We start from the raw sequence: 22,379 nt of genomic DNA, 5'->3' as shown, positions 1-22,379 counted from the left end.
TCTGGCATTCTTTATGCTGGAGAGAAAACCCACATGGATTTCTTGTATAAAGGAGCATAGTGAGTTTGGTATCAGTGAGTTAGACCTACCTAGAGGCTCTGTTGGTAGGTCTGTGTATGGCTGGGTAATGAAATAACATTGGTTAATTTTGATCAATGAAAGGAACATGATGAAAGAAACGTGGACTTTGAAGATAAGAACCAGAGCAGAGTATGCATGAATACAACAGCAACAACAGCAAAGGTCCCCTGTCCACTTCAATAGTTTGGTGTTTTTAGTTCGTGAGGTATTAAAACATTGTTCACTATGCTGTTTATTCCTGTGTAACATCAGGGGGTAGCTCCTTAAGAAGCCTGCCATCCACAAGTGCTAAATCTCTTAAATAATAGTACCTGGATTTATCATGCTAAAAGCCATGGAAGTGTAGTGCTCAAATTTCAGCTTTGGCCATGTCTCAGTTTGTGTTACAACAAAATGGAGGTGACTTTACTCTCAAATAAGGAACGTCAAACATGGAGTAAATAAGCATTAATGTGTTGTCCCTGGCCTCACACACACACCTTATTTACTTTAACAGTCTTAACTGTCCTTGGAAAAAATATTCCACCACCCAGCTGGGGTAGGGGACTTTGAATTACATATACTGAAGATACCACTTTCAGTTTGAGGGTCACTGTGTCTGGTGACTCCTCATAAGGGTCAACAGCAGCTTGCCCCACCCCTCTGCTGGCAGTCAGCTTTGGTAGGACCAGAGCAATTACATGCCCATGTCTCAGCTGATGCAGACTGCTGGCTGCTGCATCAGGATGGCAGGACTGGCTCATGCAACAGGCTGTGAAACATAGCTGCCAGGGTATGACGTCTTCCCTTGTTTTCTGCCTTCTCTGCTCTGGGACATGGCAGAGGCTAAATATTCAGTCTTGGCAGCAGGCAACAATCTTAGCTAGATTTTGACAGAACACATCTGCTAGCCCAACAAAATTTGAGTTTTACTATCTTCCACCCTGGTTTTGCTAGGTTAGTGGTAAAATTAGCAGTGCTTTGGAACATTACATCTGCCTAGGATCCCTAACTCATAGACCAAGAGCTTTCTGGGTTTTTGGAGAAGAGGAGATGGCCAGGCTGCTTGCAGGGGTGCCGCTGGGCAGGCTCCTCTGTCTCAAATGTGTGTGTGGTGGACAGGAGAAGGAGGATTTAGTTCTGTCTCATACTAAGAAGCAAGTTTGATTATTTCTAGTGTGGCTTGTTGTTACTTCTGCTTTTATGTTCTGGAGACTGCTATAGCTCTGTCATTAGTCTCATCGGTGTTTAAAAGTCTAAATGCCTCTGAACTGTACAGTTTTTAAAAAACTCTGTTCTAGTGAGTGTGGGGCAGCTAAAAATAGACTACTGTTAATTTGTCTAAATATGGGTTGAAAACTACTGAGATATCAAAAAAATTTCAGCGCAGTCCCTGTTAAACAGAACAATCTAAATTCAGGGTAACGTAACACAGGATGTTCATAAACAGATAGATGTCAGAGAAGAACAGAGGAGGCAATACAAGAGAAACAGTCTACAGAAATACGACTTATAAGTATATATGTTGATTTTGGGGCAGAGGATACTTTCATTTTATGATAACCACTGAAACAGTGAAGGAAAAGTTTTAGTGGGATTTGAGGGAGATGCAAGAATAGACTTGGAGAGGTTTACAGCCAGAAGAATGAGAGACTACTGTCTTGTTCTTGAGTAATCTATACCTGACCCTGTGAATGAAAGATTTTATTTTCAAGAGACGTTTTCATGCATGATTTATGAACATCAACGTCAATTTAGAATCTGAAATGCCACCTGCATGGAAGGAAACTTTTACATTTTATTACAAGAACATGAATTTTGCTAGTGATTACATTTAATACTGTTCCAGTCATTGTGCGTAGTTGGGTTTGGATAAGAATGTAAGAGAATCTGCAGCTTTTGGAGATAAAAATTATATGCAGCCCCAGGAACAAATGTTACAATAAAGAGAATTACCTTTTTTTTAACGGGGAATAGGAAAACCAGTGTGGAACAATACATATGATTACAAAAAGCTGCTCTTACTGATTGCCTCCTCAAAGGTGATGTGGATTGCAGAGCTGTGTACACAGTTACCTGAATAGAGGGTGGTGTTTTATTCAGATGCCTGTTACACAGAGAGGGAGCTGAAACGTGGGATGCCTGGATGGTGGGAACGTCAGTGTTTCAGAGAACGTTGCATTCCAAGTCACTGTGGGAACTACACTTTGGGGTTAAGTTTTCTGTCAAAGAAAAATTCCTGAAAGTTCCCCCTCTTCCCCATTCCCCAAATAAAATGGGAGGGGAGTGATTTCATTTAGTAGGACTTGGCTAGTCCCTGGGTTGGTCCTTAACTACTGCAGAGGCTGTAGGGTGGCAGTTGCTGTCAGACATATGACTGTTCTCCAGGAAAACCAGAAATGCTGGGAGCCCTGGATCTTGGGATCTGCCAGAGTCTCCCAGGGTTTCTGTGCTCCCCTGAGGATGACCAAGCTTTAGTGAGGCTTTCAGTATTTGGGTTTGCAAAGCAAGTAGCTTCTGAGTGTGCAGTTCAGCTGGGGACTCTCGTAGTTTCCATATTTTCTGCTGAACAGCTACAGCTCAGAGGTGTGTGGGAGGGAGCAGGGAAGCTGCAGAAGTGCTGATGTCCCCACACCATATGGCAGACCCATGCAGTTGAGGCAGACCTTGCTAGGCTGCATTCCCACACAGGCGGCCAGGGAGACTTGGATGGATTCCTCCGAGTCCTGCCTCAGACCTAGTGAAAATTCATCACAAACAGTATCTGTCTCTGAATAACTCCCTGTCAGCAAATCAGGATTTGCTGATGAAACATTGCTTTGCTGGGAAACGACTGACCAGTTCCTGAGAACACTTTCTTCAGGAATCTTGATATCTTCATAATGGTGTTTCTGGTTCCAGTGATACTTATGGTACTGAGGCATGGAAAATCTCTGAGCAAGCTCTTGGGTTGCAATACACTTCAAGAAGGGGGGAGGGAGGGGGGGGAAGGAAAAGGAAAGAAAAAGGACGGGGATGGGGAAAGGACAGAGGGAAAAAAATAAATAATTAGCATGTTACTCTAGCCCAAGTAAGGACTGTGCTTGGTGAGTATGAGAGGCACTCATAATAAGAAAAATGAGTGTGTCTGTTCACAGCCAGCCCTTATGTAACTGCTGTGACTGATGAGATGGGCACAGCTACACTGGTGCTCTGACTGCTTATTCCAGCACTCAGAGATTGCCCAGGGAGTGGCCTAGGATTTACCCAAACAGCCTTGGGCCCTTAATGGTGGTATTTCTTTCATTGCAAGTGTGTACTTTGTGTTCATCCTAAAGCCTGTTGCAGTTCTGTGTTGCTTTTTAAGGAGTCATAGGCATGCTTTTGAAGCATTCACCTGCAGCCCTGTATTAAGGTGCTGACTATGTCTGAATTTCATAATGACTTTTTCCATTTGTGAAGGTCACAGAAAGGACCTTTTTGTTTTCCTGGCACTGAGGTGAGTTGGTTGTGGGGTCTGCCTTTTTGTGAACTCATGTGATGTAACCTCTGGATAGGCCGAATCAGTCCTCTGATGCCATACTGAGATTATCCTTTCTGAGCTGTTAACCTGGTAGGCCACCCTCATGGTGGGAAGGGTAAAACTGACTGCTAGACTGGAGACAGGGAAGGAATATTGGGCTAGGACAGACTCAACGTGAGCCTGGAAAAAAGGGGGTTCATCCCACAGCATAGTGTATGGTTTGCTTGCCAGGATTTATCCTGGCATGGCCAATGCATTAATTGGCCCAAGACACTGAGCACGTGTGACATTGTGGCGCCTAAACATGTAAGTGTCCTGAGGATGGGGTCAGTGTAATCCAGCGTTGGACTGGATTGAGACTTGCAAATCACAGAATGTAATGCTCCTTTCCGGGTTTAGTCTGGGAAATAAGAAATGGATTTGCTTAGATTATCTTTAAACATTTTTCATATTTTTTAAAATTGTGTGGTTTTATTTGAATTTTATTTAGAGTTTAGAAATTATATCAGCCATAATTCAATTAGTCACATGTTCTGGTCTGTTTTTTAAACAGCATATACTGCTCATGCAAATTGATCTTCCCCTTGAAGTCTGGTAGGAGGTCTGTAATGATAATTAGCATTTAGTTGGGTTTTGTGTTATTTGGGGTTTTGGGTTTTTTTTGTTTGTTTGTTTTGTCCATAAGCTTCAAATGTACATGTTACCGGGTTTCATCTTTGTCATCTGGACCATGCAGAACAGGATAATTCTGCCAAAGCCAGAGTCTATAGGGAGGGTGAGAGATCAGGCCTTTCATATTTTATAAAGAAAGGTATAACATGTATTTGAGTAGTAGCCACAGAGAGAATTCCATTTTAATTATTTTACGTGACGTAAATTATACAAAATAAGGGTTGCCTGCAATTATTCAAAATATCAGCTAAGGCTTAAAATAATTTTAATGTACTCAGCACAGATGGAAAATTAAGGCTCGTTCCCGCTGCTTTTGAAGTTAATGGATGTTTTCTGATTGACTTTTAATAAGAGTAGGATCCAACCCCTAGTTATTAAATTGTAAACCCTCTGTTGCCTGGTGACAATCAGATAACCTGCATTAGCTTAGCAGAGCAGTAAATCCTGGTGAAAACTAAAAAGCACACCCCAAAACTCTCTATACAGAGAAAGATCAGCCCAGCATACATGTATGACTGCTAGTGTAACTGGTCTTCACACAAAAATATTCACCTTAATAATTTCAGTATCTCCAGAATCCAAAGAATGCAAAACTAAGAGCATCTTATTCCAGTATTTTTAGTAGGAAAAAAAACAACAAACCAAACACCAAAACAAAACCAAAAAAACCACACCCAGTAAAATGAAAGACTTCTGCATCCCTAAAATGGCAGAGAAGAACATCAATGTGAAAGTGAGGTGGTACTTCAGAGATGCTGTAAACTTTTTACTCTCCAGAGTGCAAGACTCATGAGTGATACAGCTGTGAATTACGTAGAACTTCATACAGCACCTGTAAGAACTGCTGCTAGCATTTACATTTTTGTTTTCCTTTTTTTTAAGGAGAGTTCACATTTGCTGTGTGTTAAGCACCCAGAAAGGAGTAATCCAAATGAATAGCAGAAGCATAAAAATCTGACATGTGCCCTTTTCTTCCTTTCTTTTATGTCTATCTCTAGTTCAATGCAATACATGACTCTAAATACTTTTTTCTTCATTAGTGAATTAATTCTTCAGCTGTTTGTAGTCTTTCAAGTCCTTCCTTACATGTTGTAGACCAATATATAAATATTTTCTTCTTTTATATTAAATTAGCACTTTTGCTCTCCCCATGCTTTTTCTCAGTTTTCTTTAACTCTCTCCTGTTGCCTCATACCGTCCTCTCTGCTGCCTAAAAGCTAGAGATTGGCTATTAGGTATTAACCTTGTTGCTTCTGTAATTCCATTTTCCTTCTGTTCTCTTCACGTTATGGAGACATTTGCTATTCACTTTCAGGTGAGATGGCAGGAAGAATATATATGGGGAGAACGACATAAAGATGTAGATAGGTGCTTGTACAAGAGTCAGCCAAGGCACACTGCTGCTTAAGTATCTCCAGAAATCACTCACTCCTGATCATGTGCCTGTGTACCTTGAGGGAGGTGCAGGCTGGCCAGCCTGTGAGACCTCCCATTCTGGTGCTAGAAGTACCACCAACAAAAATAACTCATTTTTGCTCCTATGTGAATTACACACCTTGGATCCCATTTGGAGGCAAGTGGTTGCTCGCCCTGGTGTAGCTACCTAGTGTGTCTGTTTTGGTAAGGACAGTGGCATATTTATCATTTCAGTCTTTAAATGCCTCATAAAACTATGAAGAACTACAACAAGGGCCTGTATATCTGTCTGTATTGTTTTTGAGGTCTCTAGTGACTTTAAAACCATTTGGTTTTGCTGGGATGACTGAGCACAACAGGTTGAAAAATAGGAATTTTGTCCAAAGCAATCTGGGTTTTGTGTTAGTTTTGATCATGTCTGTGAGTTACTCTCACCGGGGCCAGCAAACATTGCCACCTTTTCAGCAATAAGAAATCTCATGCTCTGAGACAGCAATAGTTTCCTTGCTTCAGCTGTGAGTCAACTTGTGATGCACCCATGTCAGGCTTTGAAAGTTGAGTGTATAGAAAGCCTCTGGTTGCTTTGGAGAAGGACAGAGCTGTGGTATGAGGCTATTCACCATGCTCATCGAATCCATGGGAAGTTTTTTTTAGGTTTCAGTTTCCTTGATAGAGTGAATTTGTAACTAATCCTGAAGCTGGTAGGTGTGTGGAGCCTTAGGCCAGGACCACATCTGCCTGTGTGGGGCACAATTGTCTCATTAGCCATAGTCAGAGGGAAGAGATTTTCCCCTTGCTGGTCTAGGACCTTCCTTTCCTATTTCCATGTGGAGAACCAGTGATAGACTGAGGGAGAACCAAAGGTGTGGACACCTCTGATGGCTGCTAAGTGACACTCTTTAGAAAATGTGGACATCTCTCTTACTCAAAATATTTCCACCTCCTCATGAGAGTCCTTTGGGTCTTTGTAAAATTTGTAACACAGAACTTAAGCAGAAAGTTGAGGATTGAGAGCCTGAAATACCATCAAATTTAAATATGGAAAGATTCATTCTTTATGGCTCTGATACAGGAAGGCTCTTGTTCCTGACTTGAAGCATGTGGGACAAATCGTGCTTAGATTTAAACATATGTTTGAGCTTTTTCTTGGCTTTAACCCTATTAGCTCACCAAGATACTGAGAGCTGATCATGCTTCTGCAGAACTTTTCCTGTGTGATGGGCTGAGCCTGGATTTTAATGTCATAGTTTCCAGGACATCATTCACAGTTTAAGTATATTATTTAGAATTCCAGTAAAATCACTGTTTTTTTGAATGAGGTATAAAATATAGATATCACTTTCATATGTTATTTTTTTAATGGAAAAAAAATATCCCATAACTTGTGATTTATGTACAGACATGCTGGAAAGATTGAAGTATTTGCAGGACAGATAAGCAATCCATTGAGTGAAAATTCTTGTTTTGTTTTGCAGACTAGATCAGAACATATGCATTTCACCAAAAGAATCATCTGAGCAATTTAACGGCTTAAATGAGGTAAGCTTAACCAAAAGTTGAAACATGATTTTACAAATTTTGAATTAGATGTTTGGGTTTTGTTAATACTGTAGTCTTGGAATAATGTAATCACTTAAGAATTTTAGGTTAACTTTTTAATGCATCATTCTAGTCATGTTTTTGTAAAAAAAATCTTAAAAATGTGATATAAGACTGCTATAAGAGTTTAAAAGCCAAAAGTAAGAGAATTGTAAAATATTTTAAGCCAACTTTATGCTGCTTTCTGTTTGTGCTCAGAAAAGAATCAGACATTCAATACTGAGTGAAATGTCATCTTTCAAGAACATTTGACTTTTTCCTCATATTACAGCTCAAAAGTGGTCAGCTGTCAATTATGTTTTGTTTAAAAATAAGGAGTTCTCAAGGTTGTTAAATCCAAAAGTGGTCAGCTGTCAATTATGTTTTGTTTAAAAATAAGGAGTTCTCAAGGTTGCTAAATCCTGCATAATTAAACTATGAAGAGTACAATGTAGTCTACTCTTGTTGTAAAATGGGAGGAGGGGAGAGTTGCACCAAAGAGAGGGAGCAAGGAAAGCCAAGTAACACCTGTGAGTTTGAAACAAGAGCTGTTTTCACAGTGATTACGCCAGGAGGATGGTGTGAGAGTAGAGCACAAAGAAGCTGTTTGTGTGATCATGTCAAACAATGGATGACTCTGGCCTAGATTCTCACCATCAGCAATATACTGGAGGGCAAAACCAAGCTTTGCAAGTATTCAAAGTAGGAAACCTTATAAAGCATCTCCCGCAAACAAGCGTATCTGCATACTAGTGTAGAGTGCACTTAAGCACTGCAGGGGCGGTAAACAAGGAGCAGACAGTATTTTTAAGTGTAGACCAAGACAACAGAACATCAGAAACAGCAGAAAAGAGCTGGGGGGGAAGGGAAGCCCATTCCTTTCAAACCATGGAAAAGACAGCTTTGTTCCTATAATGAGCCAGAAAACATCTATGTCTATTAATAGATGCCTGACTTTCATTAGGGGAAACCCACAATGTGTCCTTTTAAAGGAATTCAGACTTAATCTTCTCCTTGCAATGAATTGTTTCTTGTGCATTTGTATCATTGTTGTGCAGCTTACTTGAAAATAATCAGTGCTAACTGGTAACGCACGTTCCATGACTGATATAAGGGAGTGTACTCAGCCTGTGTCTAGCCACTTAAGGCCCTGGGAGAAAGCATTAAGCTATTTTTCTTTTGAGAAGCTCCATTGCAAATAATCCCCAAAGCTTCTACTTAAAAGCTTCCATTTAAAATTCTTGCAAAGGATTTCTTAAATAATAAGATTTAAGATAAAATATTGTAATAAATAAAAATAAATTTAAGATACTGAAACAGTAAATTATATCAGAATTTAAAATTAATTGCTAATAATTTATGGGGAATGAGAAAGGGTTACATTCTGGTGCTTTCTTTTGCAAAATCTTAGATTTTATTGTGTCTCGGGTCTACTGCAAGCCCAAATGGACTTGTGTGATAAAAAAATAAATTCCCTTCCTGGATTAGAGGAAGTGGTGTCTCTTTACTACTCACCTGTGGCGTTATGCAGACCCAGGGCATATCTTGTTCTATCTTATTGTTGCTTGTTTGTTCCCCATAAAGGAAGTTCTGAATTGAATATGTCATATGCCTCAAGACACAAATATTGCTATAACAGATACTGCAGAGATTTATTTATGTTCACATAAAATATGCCTATCTTATTTTAATCTGAACTCTCAGATTAAAAAGCAAAGGAGATGCTTTTGTACATCGCTGTTCTAATGTGACATATAAAAGCATTAATTTCCTTAGAGCAAAAAATTGAACAGGTTCATATTTGCTCGGTTTCTTTTCTATATGAATCACTTCAAAGGCCATTAAATGCTGAGAGCTTGGCTCATTCTCCTTCTCTGTCGCAGCTGATTTAATAAATCCAGTAAATTCATCAATAAACAGGATATAATAGAATAGCTGCCCTCCTGTCCTGGAGGAGCAGGAGCAGGCCCAGGGGCAGGGTGCAGGGATCCTTGATATTCAGAAACACCATATGCAGGGCAGGCTGGTTTCCGTCTATGCAGAAGGCACCAAGTCTGGTTTTTGCCTCTCCTCCCTTCTCCCTGTCCACCCCCAGACTGGGACTGGGCAAGTCCACGGGTGCAGCAGACCTATTCCCTTTCCTTCTTCCCTCAGTTCTTAAATTTACTAGTCCTTAGGGTATCCACAAGGATGAAACAAAGGATGCTGACAATAGTAATGCTTTATCAGGGAAAGAAATTATTTCTGGCAACAGTGTCTCTCTTTCAGCCACTGTTAGCTCTCTGCTTTCTCTGCGGATAGGGATACGCAGTGAGCACTGATGGATTAGCAGGTCTGGCAGTGCTGCAGCTCTTGGTGCAGTAAGGGAGAGTGTGGGGCTGCACGGCTCAATTTGGCACAGTGTGTCCCATCAGTCTATGGCCCCCTGGACATACTGACCAACACATCACATGGTGCTGATCCTGCAGGGCCCCATGCAGGGACCTCCAGCTGGAGAGAGAGTTACTGATGGTACCTACTGAGAAAAAGTTTATAAGCTGTTTCAGGGTGACTCATTGCGACAGCATTTTGGTGATAAATGGGGAGAATTTATTAATTCACTGTCCCATTCTCCAAAGGGATTTAGCAGTGTGAGTGTAGGCGTGTGGTATTTGGATGTAAGAGGTTATCTACTATCTCAATAATTCCTTGCCCTAATGCCTGAACTCTTGATTTTCAATAATCATTGAATGGAAAAAGAGATGGTCATTGGGGTACAGTCTACAGCCTTACCTTGCAAAGTTAGTTTCTTTACTACAGGCTGAGCTTCCTCTGCAAATGGCAATCCCTTTGTACTGTGTTTTCTCCAGCAGGCAAGAGTATGGTATTTTAATAACTATGTTTTCTTAGAGCATTAGCAAAAATAAACAGGAGAGAAGTACCACCCTGCCTCTTTTTCTGTTTTCCTTGAGCTTCCTGTAAATGTCTTTATTTTCCCATTATCTTTGATCTGGAATAATGCAGGATGTTTTTTCTTCTAGTGAAATTGGCGTAGCTTGAGTTCTTGGAATTGTCAGTTGCTTTAAGAGGATGTAAGAAGGGATAAGAAATCTTTGTCCAAGACAATTATAATTGCTTCTTTTTCAAACTTACAAAATACTGTTCTTAAGAGGCAACAATATTGTTATTTTTCCAAAGAAACTTAAGGATCTATTTTAAATGTTAGTATGTCCTCTCATTTGTATTAGCATGGATCAGGAATTATTGTGTCAGAAACACTAGTGTTAGGCACCAGAGTAAAGCTGGAATGAGGATCAAATCTGAAGTATTTGAACTGAGAACATTAGCTGATAAGATATGCCATAACTTAAATTACTTCAGTGATATTGGTTTTCCATATAAGAGCTTACTGAAATTTGTGATGGAATGTACCTAATGTTTCCCCCTCTATGTATTTTAGCTGTTTGTATTTGCTCCTAACATGTTTTGCAACTTCCTTTAAATGGCCAAGAGCAGAGGTGTTCCAGCTGGGCCCCAGGGGCAGGTCTGCACCATGGGAGAGTTTTAAGTAGCATGTGCACAGGCTGGTTCATCTCCAGGTTAACGTATCGCTGAGTGTGTGCAGTGCAGAATAATACACAGCACCACTGTGGCAGGATGCCTGCAGTCACATCAGGGCTGTACAGGTACTGGAAAGTATTGGAGATTTAGAGGGAAGTTGGGAATGGTCAGTAAGATTTCAAATGAACTTGGGAGGTTTGAGAAAATGAAGACAGGGCTCAGACTTTATTTTTCTCTCTTCTTGCCTTCCTTTTGCCAGCAGTTGGTAGCATATTGGCTTGCCCCCAGCGAACTCAAGGACAGAGCACCCTCTGCCAGTTGCTGATATATGGCCCTGTCCCCTCCCAGAGCACCTTACCACTCTGCTTGGGCTGCAGGTGCAGAAACAGGGAGGCACACTGCTCCTGTCACAGAGCAGGCGGTCTGAGGCTGGCGGGATACCCTGGCACTGCTCGTACTTCAGGCAGCCCTCTAAGAGGGGCAGGGCAGGAGGTGTGGCAGGGCAGGTGGCAGGGTCATCCCTACAATTTACTAAGACGTTCATGAGTTGGAGACCCTGGGCAGATTTGTGCTTGGCTTTTGCTTAAAGCTATGTCTCCTTACGTGTGTTCCCATAAATATGTGGTGGCTTTTCATGTATAGTGTGCTGTGGCAGTACCATAGTACTCAGCTGTGTTTTAGGAGTAAGATGAGGCTGATGGCATACTCTAGATTCATCATCTCCCTGGTAACATCAAAATGATCAAAGCTACTTACTCTTCTCCTCCTGTCATCAGATCACTGTCAAGGGCACAGTCACAAAATAATATAAGGTATTTCTATTATTATTATTATATGAATTTTTTTAGTATTTGGCAGTGACTGGAAATTTGCCATCCACCCACTTTCCACAGATGGGTGAAAAATACCATCTAGAGCAACTGAATATAAACCAGCTGGTGAATTTACAGCATAAGCATTGCTGAAATACAATGTTTAAAAATGTAGTCTGTATGAACGCTTTTATACTGAATTTTCCATAAATATTAATGTATCATAAGAAATAGTGATGTGAAGCGGACGGATTTTCTTGACATAGGAATTTTTTTGTCAAGTGCTTGAAGTGACAGTCCGTGAAGGTTTGGTGGTTTTGTCAGTTATTCGCCTGTGTTCTTCTTATTGGTATGTTCTGGCATGTTCCCTTGTGCTCTCCTTACTTGCCATCAGCCGTTCTCATGATAAGGGCTGGGCTGGGATCAGAGTCCTCACTGGTTTGTAACTGGTATAGTCATCTTTTGCTAGATAACATTAATGACTGTAAAATGCTGCCCGTCTGTTGTGATAATTCCACAGCCACTTTGTTTAGGTCTAGCTGGGATGAGAGGCAGTGGAAAATGGGCCTGTCACGTAATGAAAACCCTTCCCGAAACAGTGCCATGGGTATGATTCAAGCCAGCACCCTCCCCTGGATGAGGAAAATTCACTGCCACTTGAAAGTTGTTGTTGAGGACCTTTGCACACTGGTGTACTCTTTGTAGCGGACCTGTTGAAGGAGCCAGATCAGCTTAAAGTAATATATGTAAAATATTGGACCAAACAGTGTCAGTAAACGACAAGGAAAAGATGCTAGTCATTCAAGAGTCCTGGGGAAACTGTAGTGCAAAGATGGGGCACTGCTGGTCAAGATGGGTAAATTATCCTTGCGAAGGGCCAGAGGATGGTAGGTTGTTAATGCAACCTGTACCTGTGAATAGCAGAAGTACCTTCTGCCTCATCATAGAAACCATCTCTATACCATGCCATATTTTTAAAGAATAGTATTACAGTTAGGCTTTTAATTATGAAACAGTGCTCTTGATCTTGCAATCACTTCTTTCCCGGTATTATAAGATAAAATGGCAAAATGTATCTTGACAACAAATGAGAGGAACATAATTCTAAAACAAATGTGTAACACAAGCCATTTCTTTGTCCACATGTCTCTAATATCAAACTGCTTCTGATAGGAATGGCCAGAGCTCCTGTTGGCTCTGGGGCTAGGAGAAGGAAGGTGCTCCTGGATTTCCTTTTTGACCTAAGCTGAGGCCAAAGTCCAAGTGTCTGATTGTAATCCAATCTCTTTTGTGGAACAGGCTATGGATTTTGAAGCACTCCTGACAGCACAAAGGGAGTCGCAGGACCTAGTTAAGTTGATCTTGTGCTTTTTCGAAACTTCTCTATTTTGAGGTATCTCCTAGGAAGAGCTACTTTCTGCTCCCTTTTCACTGCCTGAATTCTATGAAAGGGACAAAAGGATCAAGGCTGAAAGTCTTCCCTGCTGTTCTCAGTCAAATTAGTTTCCTTTTTTTCATTTTTATTTTTTTTTAACCTAGAAACACTGGCATCCTTGGGTTTATAAAAGGGCTGTATTACAATAAAAATAATGCAGACATATTAAACTACTTACTACATAAGTGACATATTGTAATACAAAGGAAAATATTCCAATAAATAAATTCATTATTTCATTAAATGAATCAATATATTGGTTTCAAGTCTTTGACAGAGTGGGGAAAGGAGATTATCAGGGCATAAACCTAAGGAATTCTTTCTCTGTTGCAACTAAGTTTTTTTGTTTTTTTTTTTTTCCCAGAAAATGCTCTTCACAAATATGCACAGCTTAAGTGACTTAATATTTTACGCATATTGTGTGTGCCAGCTGTGTGATTATTAGCCTTGTGTGATTTTGTTTTACGTTGCAAGCTCTCTTTCCCTTGAGGAGGGGAGCTGAATGTGTGGAGGATCGGCAGTGACTCATTTTGCCCAGTTAGGTGGTGATTAGGGCTTTCACAGCATTTACATCACAGCAAGATGCTTGTGTCAGATCGTACAGCTGAACACTGCATGCAGCATTACAGATTAAAATGAGAACCGGACCAAGCACAACACAGTAGCTGGAAATGATGTTACAGATAACCAGCCTTGTCCTCATTGATTTGTCCGTAGCAAGTGACAATGATCGGTTAATTTTACCTTTGCAGCAGACAGGAAATGATCTGGTTGCCCTGTAGAAACAGCAGCAGCCTACAGAAAAGCTGTGTCTACATAAAGAAGCATCAGTAAAAAAGCCAGTTAAAAAAGATATCTCTTCCAAGAATCCTGTGAGGGAGCATGTTCTCAGTAACTCTTTGTTCACTGCTGCGTACTGCACTCACTGGCTGAAGAGGGAGATTTGTTTTTTTATGAATGGTAAATGGGGAGGGACATAATGTCATCAGATCGTGATGTCAGCCCAATGAATGAAATACTTGCTTAACGTATTGCTTCCAGACCAAGAAAAGGGACACCGTCTCAGTTTGGCTTCCTAGAATAAATTGCCTTTTGCTGACGAAGTCATCTTTCCCACGTGTCACGAATAATCCATGTAAATTGGGGCTTAAATAACCAGAAGTCAAGAAAGTAATGGAGTAGTGCATGTTTGTCCTCTTGCACATCCTCTTAGAGCAGCTATTGGAACACCCCTTTGCAAGCGCTGCTAATGGGCTCAGTGAGTTGAAGAGCTATCGCTGTGTTCTGTTGTTCTCTATCTAGCCCAATGTTCTGCTTTTGTCTGCAGAATTCTTTGTTGAAGCTACAAGCCCTCGAAACCGATCTGTGCTCTGCATTTCTGCCAACCCAGGAAGAAACTCCTCAGCTGCCGGCACCCAAGGATCCAACCCCTTCATCAGTCCAAACCAGTGCGCAAGCTGATGGGGCTAGTTGTGGAGGTAAGCGATCATGTCATGATGTGTTCTCATTTGCAATTATAAAAAAGCTTGTGACTTGCAGTTTAATATCAGTTTTGCAGTCCTCTGGGAAGCAGTGCAGAACTAATGCAAAGCACCATTTCCTGATGCAAATGCTGTGTAATGTAAAAAAAGAGTGATACCTGTATAAAGAATGGAAAATAATGGCTATAACCTTCTGGTTTTTTGAGAGTCTTGCTTTTCAGACAGGTTTTAAGAATCCCAATTCTTTTATTTTCAGTTTTAATCTCCTGTGCTTCCCCCCCCCGCCCCCCCCCCCAAGTAAATTTACGCTCTTTACTTCCTATGTCTGTATTGTGTGAGATCACTTGCCATATCATGTAATTCTATTTTTGTCATTCTTTTTGTCAGAGCAATATCACTTCATTTCTCCTATTATTGATTTTAATTTAATGCATCAGCAGAGAGATAGCGAAGGTGAGTTTTAAATCATGTGGATTTTAATCATTCATGGACTTATGTTGTTACCTATCTGGGCAAACTGTGGTGTGTTATCTCTCCCTCTTTCCTCAATATGGAAACCAGTCCTTGCAAATAAATAGCCCTAAGGCTCGGCACTATTTTTGTCAATTCATAGCTTGTAGTCACAGGGCTGGCAGAGTCGTGATGCTCTGTAGAAGAGGAATCACTGTTTGTGAAAAATAGGTCAAAGGCAATATGACTAATATATCTCACAGACAAGTGACACGAATACACAAATACTTAAATCGTTCACCATGTATGGTCCAAATTAACACAGATAGATCAGTAATCCCTTTGCAATTAATGTTTTATGTCAGAATAAAGGCTGGGTTTAGAGGAATTTATTTCAGAAGCTGTTCACTTAGAATTTTCAGCAAGAAATAACATTAATTTTTATTTACCTAAAAAAAATAATAATCACAAATGACGGTGTTGTACTTAAAAAATTCTAAAGTTTGGGGTTTGCATTGCATAATTAAGGAGAATGGTATGTAGAATCCAAATTATTATAAAGATGAAGGAATGTAAAAAACACTAAATATCCTGGGGTTTAAATAAAAAATATGGATGCTTTAGCTCAGCTAGGCAAATACCTTAACAGCTCTTGGATACAGTTACGGAACTTGCAGTCATACTAATCCCTTTGCATGGATCTGAGGCAGAGACAGATTCACATCTGTCTGTTGCACAGGCAGAGACATTTTGCAGCCCATGCAAAATCTGCACTGACTCTTTTCCTTTATGGCAGGGTGATTTTTTCCTCCTGTTTACTGCATTATTTTGTTCTTGTAGTTTCACAATTGTTTTCTTTGCTTATTTTTGCCAATTTGGTTTGATTTTCTTTTTATACTTTTAGTGACCCTTATTTCTGATACCCTCTCTAGCTCCTATTTACCTATCTCCAGCTACACAGGCAAATATTGAATGATGTAGCATTTCTCTCACACAGCTCAGAGCATGCTCTGTCACTCTAGCAGTTCGAACTTGTGCTTTAGTTAAAGCTTACCCATGTAATGGATTTTAATGTACACTCGTTCTTGCTAACAGCTGCTTTGTGGTTTGTGGTTTTTTTCTAATAATTTGCCATTTTGCATAGATAGAGGTAGTCCTAATTCTAGCTTTTAGTTACTACTGAAATTTTCTGATACAGAGTTTAGGTATAGTTGTCACATGGCACTATTGGCTATTTCAGCTCAAAATTGGACGGAAGTCCAGAGATTTGTACCAGGCTAGGAGCAGAGTTCTTAGAGGGCGTGCCATATATACTAAATCACTAGTTATTAGCCTTTGTTCTGTAAATCAGCCAATAAAAGTTTTAATATTAACAATATTAATAACAAGATTTATTATTTTTAAAATAAACATGATTGTGTAGTCTACTTGATTTCTTTTGTTTCACATTGTAGTCGACAAACAGAAAAAATACACTATATATATGGTGAATGAAGCTAGAACAGTCTAGTAAAACGTCAGAGTATTTCAGGATGCAAATTTTAAGGGGTGAGCAGTAATTCCTATCTCTAAGCAAAGTAATCAATTTCCAGTTTATTTTGAATATGTAAAAACTTGAATTAGAGCTGGAAAAGTAGGACCAGAAAGAATTGCAAGGGGCTATTAAGATGGGGGTGGGGGGGTGGGGGTTAAGGGAAAAAAAATAAAAGCGGAGTGTACTTTCTATATCTTTTGGATATGAGTATACATCAAATATGTGACTCGAGCAGTGAGCAGCTGAATTTAACTACAAGATGTTTTAAATGTCTTTTAAATTAAAAATTCTGATACTGGTATTCACAGATGTAGCATATTGAGGAATGAACACATAACACCTGCATATACTTTTTTTATATACAACAGATTTCAGCGTATTATTGTTTTACTTAAAGAATATCGCATGCAGAAATACAGGCTTGTACCATATGACTTGTCACATGATTGAAGTCCACATTACTTTGGCTTTAAGTCCTGTGGTGAGCTCTTGCCAGTGCTCAGCTGGACTGAGTAGATGAAGCGAAGTAGATGCAGGCTAAGGGGCAACTTACTGGCTTGGCTAGAGGTGGCTTTAGTTCCCAATTTTGGAAAAAATAGAGGCTAAAACTAGATCAGACGTGAACACTGGTAGATATTTTGTCGGTTCAGGAGCTACTCTCAGAATAATGCTTAGTGTCTATGCAGAACTGGAATTGAGATGATGACGCTAAGTTTTGATTACAAATGAGGTTGGTTATAACTTGTCATCATCCTGAGATGTTCCATTATTATAGTAACCGGGCCACATAAATGAATCAATATGACTGACTGACTACTTCTGGATAATAGGTAGTAATTTAATGTACATGTAGTAGAGTTGAAACTAAACCCGTTCTTGGGCACGTAACAAAGCTGCACCAGTTTGCAAGCTTTAGCACAGCAATGCTGTCAGGAAGCCCTGGTTCCAAGGAAATGGAAGAGCCTTGGCCTTTGGGCAATATTCCCAAATTCACCTGGCATGCAGGTTGTCTCCTTTTCACTTTCTAGCTGAATACAAAAAACTCCTTGAACTCTCTGCAGCACTGTCTGTTTGGATTTACACTGGAGCTGCTCCAGCCACTACTTGTCCTTTGCATTTATCTTTCAGGAGTGTTTAATCTTGAATGCGTGCGTATTTCCATTTCTGAGGTTGGGATGGGCTTAGTAAAATTGCCTGGTTGTAAATGTGAAAAGGAGAAAATGAAAAGGACCATATAGTTTAACAGCAGTACAAGCTGCCTCCTGCAAGAGGAGTACTTTTAGGTCCACAGAAATTTAGAGTTCAAATACTGGAAACTTTTTTTCCTGCTCTTATCATACACAGACTGGCTGATTTTTGATTACCTCATTTTCCTTTCACAGTGAAGACACTGCTACTTCATATGAATATAAAAGAATTCATTCCTTTTAATAGCAGAGCATAAGAAAGAGTGAAACTATTCTCAGTCAACCTATTTCACAGTGATTACGTGTTCCTTGAAATTCGAAGATGATGAAATTATAGGAGGCCAGTTTCTTCTCACTGACAAAATTGTTTTTCAGAAGTAAAAAACCCAACAACCCAAAACCCAACCAAAACCCCAACCCAAACTATTAATTTTTTAAAGTCTTACAGGGTAAAGAAAGATTACCTGCCAGAAAGAGACAACATTTCTCTTTACAGAACAACATTTATTCCAGCCACTATGAATGTATGTTGTCTGTTTTTTCCAGACTGGTAAATGCTTTACACTTGCTTCTCCCAGATGCTTCTCTGTGGGAGGATTGGAATCTCATACACAATATAGAAGTTTTGGGTGTTGCTCTAGTATCTTGGAGAGTTGAATTTGATCTACAGAGTATGAAGCACTTAGAGGAAAGATGCTAGGTTAGAATTAATAATCAACTTCATTGTCTCATTGTGAAAATGCTTAACATAATTATAATTGATGGTGCTGTTAGAGCAGATGAACTTCCAGATACGAAAGTCATGTGTAACTTTTGCATGACAAGACAAATGTGACTACACAATATACAATTGGATTTTTTGTCTGTAAAGCAAAACCATTTGGATAGTACCTGATAAAATAATATTTTAGGCCATTGTAACTATTATTTTTTAAATGAATATTTGCTTCTTTGAAGGGTGCTATTCAGAGCTAGTTTGTCATCACTGTCCCAGTGCAGTGATAGATTTGTAGCTTCAGCATCTGTTGGGCAGAGGTCAAATAAAATGTATTGCAAATGTTCCATTAAAATCCTGACAGAAATATCCACTCACCATGGGAATGTCATGTCCCATGTACAAAGGAGAAAACGGAAAGAAAGTGAAAGATTTTTTCTAAACTTCCCTGCTTTTCTGTGAATAAATCCACGTACAGTTGTTTTCCAATGCAGTTTTGGAATTTTATTGAATAAAAAGATTCTGTGAAATGTATTAGAATGCATGCTATATTGCAAATATAATACTTATTAGAAATAATGCATGTGTTGCCTGGAAATACAAAATAATGTATGGATTCAATGGCTGTATATATACACGGGTTTAGAGGAAAAAAATCATGTAACTGGTGTAAAATATTATGTGCTATGGAAACTGTTGTAGGGGAACCTCAGACAGAGAATATTCTTAGTTTTAGCATATATTAACTGTTTTTTTGGGAAGAGCTGCTATGAGAGTGAGGAGTTTCTCCCTAAAAGTATAAGCTGCTTTAAGGCACAATCATCTGATAGCAAAAATATTGATTAGGCTAGATCATCCTCACCCATTTCACCCACTGAGGTGAGGAAGAATACTGAATGGTTCTTCCTGTTAATGTACCCAGGTACAACAAAGGGAAGATGAACTCTTTGGTACTCCCTGAAAGCAGTCTCTGTAATGTGCCTGTTATTTTCCATGTTGCTCATAAACAGAAGCAGGGTGATGAGGTTCACCAATTCTTGCTTTTTCAGTCCAGAATAAATCATTCTGATTTCTAGCTTGACCATCCCTACAAAACAAGTTTTACCTTTTGAGGCATCTGAGGTGAGGTTTCCATTTATAGTCCGAGACAATATTAACATAGTATCCTAAGCATGACTCCTCCAAGTAGCAGTCACTGCACACTACCTTGAATAACTACCTTGAATGTTATTGGTGCTTCTTGTTGTTATTTTCATATCTTGTGTTCTTTCGAACCATGGGTATGTTGCTTCAGATCTTAATGAAATTCTGCAGGACACTGTAAGCAACGTCGGAGGTTCTTAGCCTCAGGACATACTGTATTCTTGATCTGCTTTTCTCTTGACTAAAGGACTAAAGGCTAAATCACAAAATTGAACTTGTTTTGCACATTCATTGTCTTCTTCAGGAATGTGGCTTTCAAAAGCAAACAGATCTATGAAAATATAATTAATGCCACTGTTCTGGGAAACTCTCCATCTTTGTATTATACTTCACAGTTTACAAGCACACCCATCCACCTTCCCCTGTGGAACTCACAAGTGCTTTATGTTAAGCCAGTAACTATTTTCTCATCCTCAGTATTATGCTCATCCTGCACGTGATACTTTGCTGAACTGTTTGCTGTTTACTTTGAATGCTTTGAATGTATGTTTTGAGTACTTCTGTAGGTATAGACTTATATTTATCCAGGTAGCTACATATCTTGTGAGTGACCCTCCGTCCATATTGGTTTATGCTTTCTTTCTAGAGCCTGTGCCAGCCCACAGAGACTGGCAGAATGACATGGACAGCAGCCCACAAGAACATTGCTCCCTAGGGACCAGTCGACTGCTGTATCACATTACGGATGGAGACAATCCTCTTTTGTCACCACGCTGCTCTATCTTTAGCCAAAGCCAGAGATTTAATCTAGACACAGAGTCTGCCCCTTCTCCACCAAGTGCTCAGCCTTTCATGATGTAAGAAAATATATTTTAATTCTTACATATTTTAAATAATTTTTGTACAATCCACAGTCTTTGACTATTCATGGTTTTTCAGTTACTGTTACGTCACAAAAAAGAAATTTTCTTATTGTAATATATTTTGATGTGGTTAGTTTGTAATAGAAGAAATAAGATCTACTGGGTTTTCAGTTATAACGCAGTATAATACTGTTTGAAATCTTTCTTAAGTATAGTGAGCAAGGACAGTTTTAAATGTTAGTAACTAGTCTGATGAGTGAACATAAGATAGAGAGGGTTATCAAGGTATAATACTAAAAATTTCAGCTGTAATAGAACTATAGCTTGAGTCATTCACTGGATACGAGTGTCATAGAACGTACGAATAGTCCATAGATGTGATCTCCAGAAATCAAGCTCTACTTTCAGACATAAACTGTACTTTCTTAAAAGCTTATATACATAGCTGTCAGCTGCATATGAATAATAATCAGATCTATTGATCTGCAATTGTAAAAAATCAGAAACTAAACCGCCTTCAAAAGGATAATGTTTATTTGCAGTAATAAAATATTCCTTCAGCTTCCTTTTACGAATCATGTTGTTACAATCTCCCGTTACAGTGGAAAGATTTGTGAAGTAAGGTGTGGGTGGTTAAATGTAAGTATTGGATCAGGCTGTGACCTACTAGATTAAACTTTTGAGAAATATACAGAAATCTCACAATTAATTTTAACAAAAAGAGAGAGAATGAAAGACAGATGGTGAACTCATTAGTATACCCTAGGGGTACCTTCAAGCAAAAGCAATTATTTTATGCTTACTTTGTAAAACGAAACTGTCTCTATCCTTTGAAAGAACATAGCTGCAAATTCTGAAGTGCTACGAAAGCCTTAAGTGTGCCTGAAACAAGGCACGGTCCATTGCAGTCAGTTCTTTGATCCAGCTACCATGCTTTTGGCTTTTGCAGGCCAAGAAGTTCTTCTAGGTGTAACTGTGAAGAATGCAAAGAACCACAAACAGTAGCACAACTGACCAAGCATCTTCAGAGTCTCAAGAGAAAAATTAGGAAGTATGAAGAAAAGTTTGAGCAAGAAAAAAAATACCTGGTAAGATAATAACTGAAAAGATAAAGGAAAACAGTACAAGAGGTGGGCAAGAATCCTAGTGTGTTTAAACTTATGTAAAATAGGAGAAGGGGTATTTTTGTTAAAAATGAAATGGGAAAATCATCGAGGGAATCTTTTTATCATCTTTCACTGTATGTAGTAGTTCTAAGACTCTAATTTACTTGCTCTTCGGGGTAGCATTGTTGGAAAATATCTATCTTCTAGATGTGAGAGAAGTGAAATACAGCTGACAGGCTTGTGAGCCGAAATGATTCAAAAGATGAAAAGTTACTTATTTATTTTGTAGAAGTCATTTGTTAGGAAACTGTTGCTCTGCTGTGCAGATTCCTTTGGGCAGACTCCTGTAAACCTCCGAAGCATGTGGCTCAATAGAAACTGATGGCAGAAATAGGAATCGTGATGTGCTGCTGGTGGGAGTTGCTTGAAGTCACTGGTATGCTCTGTGCAAGATCATTGCTCATATAGAGCTAGTTCGTGTAATGGGAATTGTGCAGTATAAACATATCAAAACATCTGTGATGCTAAGGACATCTACAATTGAAACAGGGAAGTTTGTAATATTTTTGTGACTACATTAAAATGAAAATCAAGCAAATTTTATATTACCTTGTAACCACAGCAATGACTGAAAACTTAAATTCATAATTCATGAATTGTACTGTCCTATGGTCATCATATATTCTTAGGAGTAAAATTGCGTACCTAAACAGCCATCACACTGTGACCAGAAAAGAAATTATTTCAGAGGTTTAATTTTGCAAAACTTCTTTGCCATGATAAATATCTGAGTTTTGAAGATCCAGTGTGAATTGATTTTATTTTGGAAGTAACTTCTAAATGCAAAGAAAGAACTGATATACAAGGCTTTTGTTGTTTGTTGCT

At 39.2% G+C, this 22,379-nt stretch overlaps 1 protein-coding gene across 1 annotated transcript in view; it reads left to right on the top strand.

Annotated features, from left to right (window-relative positions):
- The window catches only part of FAM13C (family with sequence similarity 13 member C), a 129,967-nt gene that overhangs the window by 89,870 nt on the left and 17,718 nt on the right, over nt 1–22,379 (top strand). The window contains 5 exon segments of the mRNA XM_037400757.1: nt 7,126–7,189; nt 14,343–14,493; nt 14,884–14,949; nt 20,172–20,382; nt 21,338–21,476. Of these exon segments, the coding sequence (XP_037256654.1) occupies nt 7,126–7,189; nt 14,343–14,493; nt 14,884–14,949; nt 20,172–20,382; nt 21,338–21,476 (631 nt within the window).

The sequence above is a fragment of the Falco rusticolus genome, chromosome 9 (genome assembly GCF_015220075.1).
Source record: "Falco rusticolus isolate bFalRus1 chromosome 9, bFalRus1.pri, whole genome shotgun sequence".
In the NCBI taxonomy this organism is placed as follows: domain Eukaryota; kingdom Metazoa; phylum Chordata; class Aves; order Falconiformes; family Falconidae; genus Falco; species Falco rusticolus.
Note: the sequence above shows the minus strand (reverse complement) of the source record. Positions and strands in the feature narration are given on the sequence as shown.